Source organism: Stegastes partitus, unplaced genomic scaffold, assembly GCF_000690725.1.
Source record: "Stegastes partitus isolate 25-593 unplaced genomic scaffold, Stegastes_partitus-1.0.2 Scaffold32, whole genome shotgun sequence".
NCBI lineage: Eukaryota > Metazoa > Chordata > Actinopteri > Pomacentridae > Stegastes > Stegastes partitus.
The window spans coordinates 33,248-36,718 of record NW_007577763.1 but is presented as its reverse complement, the minus strand read 5'-3'; the positions used below and the strand labels follow the sequence as shown (position 1 = coordinate 36,718).

At 48.6% G+C, this 3,471-nt stretch overlaps 1 protein-coding gene across 1 annotated transcript in view; it reads left to right on the top strand.

The window, feature by feature from the left end:
• ankrd13b (ankyrin repeat domain 13B) overlaps positions 1–306 on the top strand; it is a 44,585-nt gene extending 44,279 nt beyond the window's left edge. Inside the window, exon 16 of the mRNA XM_008300004.1 lies at positions 98–306. Coding sequence (XP_008298226.1) covers positions 98–306 — 209 coding nt within the window. The remainder of the gene's footprint in view (positions 1–97) is intronic.
• The last annotated feature ends 3,165 nt before the right edge of the window (positions 307–3,471 follow it).

Below are 3,471 nucleotides of genomic sequence, written 5' to 3'. Positions count from 1 at the left end.
CTGGTTGCTCGAGGGCTTTTCACCAACTAGTCACCCAGAAGTCATTCCTACTAGGGTTAGGGTTAACCATCTCCCTAACCATCTCTCTGCTTCCGTCTGCCCAGGACCCCCCAGCACAAGCCTCGCCCCCCCTCCAGCCTCGGCTCCACGCCCTCCAAGAAACCGCCGACCCCCTGCAGCTACAACGAGCAGCTCCGCATCGCCATGGAGATCTCAGCACGGGAGCAGGAGGAGGCGGAACTGCGCCGGCGGCAGGAGGAGGAGGAGCTGCAGCGCATCATCCAGCTGTCGCTCATGGAGAAATGAGCCGAGCGGCCCGGCAGGGTTCTACAGGGAAGGGTCTGGACCGAGGCCACGTGGGAGAACAGGGCCGACCTGGCTACTCGAAGCACATCCTGCACTGCCGGAGACAACCGGCCAAATCATCTGTCGTCACCTCCTCTCTTCTCCCATGGCCTCAGCCAGACCTTTCCCACGAAGCCATACGGCGAGCGGCTGTCCAGCCAGAGAGACGCCCGGCTCCCCTCTCTGCTGCCACATGGTATGGTCCTGACCAGTGCCAGTTTACAACCAACAAAACATCGATATCAGTTTAGATGAGCGCCTCCTTGGATGGAGGCTTTCTGAATGTTTGCAGGTGTGTGTGTTTCAAAACCAGCTCTCACACGGAGGCCACCTTCTGTCATAGAACATCGTGTCAGGCCGACTCTCCGCTCAGCACCAACACACCGAGTCCTTCTGCCACCGACTCGTGCGCTTTTCAACTGTGATTGTGTGTAAAAGGACTAAAGTGACAAGTCGGGGCCAGACGTGGAGAAAACTGCACCTTCTTCATCAAAGCTCCGTCTAGTTGAGTTGAATGTCGACAACCATCTGACTTCCTCAGTTTTTAACGAAATATTTCAAATAAGGGACTCGTACGTTTCTTTTTCTTTTTTTCATTTGCACAAAATCCAGATGTACTGTACTTAGCTTGTGGGTGGATCACATATATGACTGTTAACGAGTGACGAGCACAAAGTCAGGCCGGTTGTAGTCGCAGCCTGACGGTAGACTTGCAGGAGCACAGACGTGATGAGGAGGAACACTTGGTGTACTAACTATACTGTATGTGACCGTGGCAGGCCTGTATGTCATAAAACAATAAAGGGACTCGTGGTGTGTACGTGGATTGTGGAGTAGACATGTTATACTGAAAGAGATTTCCTGTAAATTTGCATCTTCTCACCTGACATGAGCGGATGAGTTTCTGTGTTTCTGTGTAGTCACGGTACCTGATGTGTACAATATCTCAGCATGGTCTGTACCCGCGTGGGGTTTCATTTTGTCCGACTTGCCTTGAGACCTGCAATATCAGAGCACGCTCTCTGCCTGGAAGAATCACTGTAAAGGCTACCAACAGCTCATTTAGGTTTCATTGCACCCCAACAGCAACATGTGAAAGCAAGAGTTTGAGTCGCCCCAAAATCAAGCGAATGTTGTCTCATAATTGTAATCTTGCAGTTGTCAAGCCTCGCCCAACACTGAGGGACGTGTTTTGTTGCAAAGGATGAGGAGGCCGAGGACAGCTTGTGTTGTCCGTTTCTTTTTTTTAAAAAAGATTCCTTTGAAAGAAATGTAAAACTTTCACACTCCGATATTAGCACAAACCGAGGAGAGCCACCTCCCTCTCCTCCGTACTTCATAGTCAAGCTTGCCTGGTTAATACTCATTTTTTTACTTTTTAAAAAATGCTGCAGAAAAAAAGCGATGCAGCGAGATGTTTTCATGCTGTATGCTGGAAGTGGTAATTCAGATGATTCAAATAAAGAAATGTGTTTTGGAGCAGCGACGTGTGAGAGGGTTATTTCTTCTGTTTGTTTTTTAATCCTTTTAAATTACAGGCGGCTTTCAGAAGCTCTGAAATCTGTCGACATCACGCTGAGTTGTGGCTGCAGCTTTTCACTCTAACTTACTTTCTGCTCCTCTCCAGTGAAGGACGCTAACAAAAGCGAGATGGGGAAGCTGCAGCGTCAGTCAGCGCCACACAGAGCTGATCTGTTTTTAGCAGCTGCCACCTCCATCATCTTCCTGTGACACGGATTCCCAGCGCCTCAGCCAGATCCAGCGGTTTCATTTTTTTAGTTGCCTGTAGTTATTTTCGGCTTGACAGAGAGGAAAAGGACAGCTGAGAGAGTGTAAACCCTCCAAGAAACACCACCAGGGCAGAGAATAGGAAGCATGAAATAATTATGTGAATCAGCAGCGTGCAGCAGCAACTCTTCATGATGAACTGTGTCAGGGCTGCAGGGTGGAGGGAGTGTAGAGCTGCTGATGTGAAACAAGGTGTGTGTCTGTGAGGCAGCATCAGTATGCAAAGAGGACGGATGCCGATCTCACAGAAACACTCGCTCCAGTCCTCTCCTCTGCTCCACTGATTCTGTTCCTCACAGTTCATTTTGGGGCGTTCTGTTAACAAGGAAGTCCTTCTTTAACCCACCTGCTCGCTCCGCTGAAGACAAATTAATTGGTGATATCATCCAGGGATCTTGGCTGTTCTCTTGATTCACTAAAACCTGCAAAGTGCCTTTGGTCTGAATATTTTCTAAACTCCATGTGGAGCCTGTGTGTTTTGATGTCTTGGTTATCTCTGGCTTTTTTTTTTTTTTTTTACATTTCATTTCATCTGGTTGAGTCCTTTAATGTCAGTCGATGTGTGTCAGCAGCAGCCCCAGTGGCCTACATCTCACAGTTTAATTACCCACATGAAACAGTAGGTAAAATGTCAGCCTGCAATGAGCTGCGCTGAGCGCTGATGGAGACGGTTTCCCCTGGAGACGGGACTGACGTGTTCACGCTGTAGTTAAACCTGACGAGGACAATGAGGACTGGGCAGCCACAACATTAAAACCACTGATGGGGAAGATTATCACATCCATCATGTTCTGCTGAGAAACGTTGGTTTTTCATTCATGGTGTTACTTTGACTCGCTGAACGCTGTCACAGACAAAGCACACGCTCAACGACAGCAGGTCCAGCAGCACCACACAGAGCTGCAAACTGCCCACCTCCGAGCCAATCAAGCATCTATGGCAGGCGTGTCTGGCTTACGACCCGCGGGCCAAAACTGGTGAAGCAGCGGTGAAAGCCAGCTACCTAATTGCTAATGAACTAGCATTAGCATCAAAGCCGTATTTCGATGGAGAGTTTGTTAAAACATGCATGATGAAGGCTGCAGAACTCGTGTGTCCCAAGAAGCAACAAGCTTTTGCCAACATTAGCTTGACAAGGAACACTATAGCAGAGAGGATTTGGGAACCGTCGGCAGATTTGGACAGCCAGTTAAAACACAAAGTCAAGTCCTTTCTTGCATTTTCTGTTGCAACTGATGAGAGCACTGACATTACAGACGTTGCTCAACTGGTCATATTTATTGGTGAAGTTAAGGAGACATTGACCGTCACTGAGGAGTTCCTTGAGTTGGTGCCTAT